The 2,015-nt window shown below is 56.7% G+C and overlaps 1 protein-coding gene across 1 annotated transcript in view; it reads left to right on the top strand.

Moving 5' to 3' along the window:
- CARM1 (coactivator-associated arginine methyltransferase 1) overlaps window positions 1-2,015 on the top strand; it is a 41,433-nt gene that overhangs the window by 38,429 nt on the left and 989 nt on the right. The window contains exons 9-13 of the mRNA XM_010828346.1: window positions 755-840; window positions 1,030-1,119; window positions 1,534-1,671; window positions 1,758-1,847; window positions 1,931-2,015. Of these exons, the coding sequence (XP_010826648.1) occupies window positions 755-840; window positions 1,030-1,119; window positions 1,534-1,671; window positions 1,758-1,847; window positions 1,931-2,015 (489 nt within the window). The remainder of the gene's footprint in view (window positions 1-754; window positions 841-1,029; window positions 1,120-1,533; window positions 1,672-1,757; window positions 1,848-1,930) is intronic.

Below are 2,015 nucleotides of genomic sequence, written 5' to 3'. Positions count from 1 at the left end.
TTTTTTTTTTTTTAGCATCTTGGCCCCTTGAGTCCTAGCTGCCTCAGTAATCCCGAGTTCCCATCTGGCTTTCCCCACACAGGGAGGCCCCTGAAGGGCGCCACCCCAAGGGGAAAGGCACGTGTCAAAAAGCACCTCCTCCGTCTAAGGTCTTGGCCCCAAAGCTGTGGCTGCTGTGGTTGGTCTCCAGTGATGGCAGACAACTGTCGTTGTTGTTCTTTTTTATTCAGTTCATATAGTTCTTGGCAGTCTGACATGAAATCTCCGTCATAGCTGTGAGTGGATGTCAGCGTAGTTCTCTCACTTGATGTTTGTGGATTTGCTTAACAATTTATCTTGGAGATCTTTCCCCATCTATTCTAAAGAGCCTTTTCGTCCTTTTTCACATCCGTGATCTTTTACTCTTGGGCCATCACTAGTTTACCTTCTAGGCTGTTTCTGCTCTTGGCAATCTGTAATTATGGGTGGAAGTTTTGTACATGTGCACATAGATTTATAGGTTACAATCCCTGAAGTGGAACTGCCAAGTCTTTCAAGCAGATGAATAGTTGTCATTTTGAGAGCTGTCACCTAATTGCCCTTCATTGTGTCAGACCAGTTCCTCCTCCCCCCAGCAAGGCCGAGAAGGGCAAACTGCAAACTGGTTTGAGCCAAATGGCCTAGAGGCTGCAGCCAGCCTGGAAGAGGGCCGGGCTTCCCCTTCTCCTCACAGCCCCTGTGCCTGAAGCCAGGTCACTCTTCTGCTCTCTCCCAGGACACATTTGACATCCGGATCCTGATGGCCAAGTCCGTTAAGTACACGGTGAACTTCTTAGAAGCCAAAGAAGGAGATTTGCACAGGTACCAGCAGCCCTCCACCCCTGGCACCCCGTCCTCCTTGGCTCAACTCCTTCTGGAGGTCAGGGCCACTGCTGGCTCCCTTGGGCAGAACCCTGCTTCCCAGGCTGGATGGGCTGGGGCCCCCACACCCCTCTCCTCTCCCAGAAGCCCTGTCAGCTTCCCCAGCAATCACTGCCCTTTGCCTTACAGGATAGAAATCCCATTCAAGTTCCACATGCTGCATTCCGGACTGGTTCATGGTCTGGCTTTCTGGTTTGATGTCGCTTTCATCGGCTCTATGTGAGTGCACCCGAGCAGAGCAGGTGGCCCCCCCACTCCAGCCCCAGGTGGTAACTCCAGGCCTGGCTGGCTCAGATGATGCACTGGGGGCTGGGAGGGCCTGACTCGACTCTGCTGGGTGCTACTGCTCCTTGCAGAAGGCAGTGGGAGCTGGCCTTCGAGCAATAGACTATTGGAGGAGGGTGGTGGTCTACCCTGTTCAAAGTGACTGTTCTTCACGGGACCTGATTGTGTCTATTGTATGTCAGCGTGAGTGGGCATAGGTAGAACTTACTGGACAGCCAACCTGTCTCCGCTCCAGGGGACCCCTGGGTGGCGAGGGCCAGGGGTAGAGGGTAGGTGCTTGGGGAGAGCTCAAAATGCACAAGGTGGGGGTCTAGCCCAGTCAAGGGCATGCCTGTCCCTGCTTGGCAGAATGACTGTGTGGCTGTCCACGGCCCCGACGGAGCCCCTGACCCACTGGTACCAAGTCCGGTGCCTGTTCCAGTCGCCACTGTTCGCCAAGGCTGGGGACACGCTCTCAGGGACATGTCTGCTTATTGCCAACAAAAGGTGCGAGCAGCCGCTGGGGGCTGGGGGCAGCAGGGGCTCGGTCCCTCCCGGCAGCCAGCTCATGGCCGCCCTCCCTGCCCCCGCAGACAGAGCTACGACATCAGTATTGTGGCCCAGGTGGACCAGACAGGCTCCAAGTCCAGCAACCTCCTGGACCTGAAAAACCCATTCTTCAGGTAGGACGGGCCCTGGGCCTGCGCGGGGGGCGCCCTCCTCGCCCGCTGCCCCTCGCCCTGCCCACGGGCCGTCTCTGCTGCAGATACACAGGCACGACACCCTCCCCGCCGCCTGGCTCCCACTACACATCCCCCTCGGAGAACATGTGGAATGCCGGCAGCACCTAC

This window comes from Bison bison, unplaced genomic scaffold (assembly GCF_000754665.1).
Source record: "Bison bison bison isolate TAMUID 2011002044 unplaced genomic scaffold, Bison_UMD1.0 scf7180017864492, whole genome shotgun sequence".
Lineage (NCBI taxonomy): Eukaryota > Metazoa > Chordata > Mammalia > Artiodactyla > Bovidae > Bison > Bison bison.
Note: the sequence above shows the minus strand (reverse complement) of the source record. Positions and strands in the feature narration are given on the sequence as shown.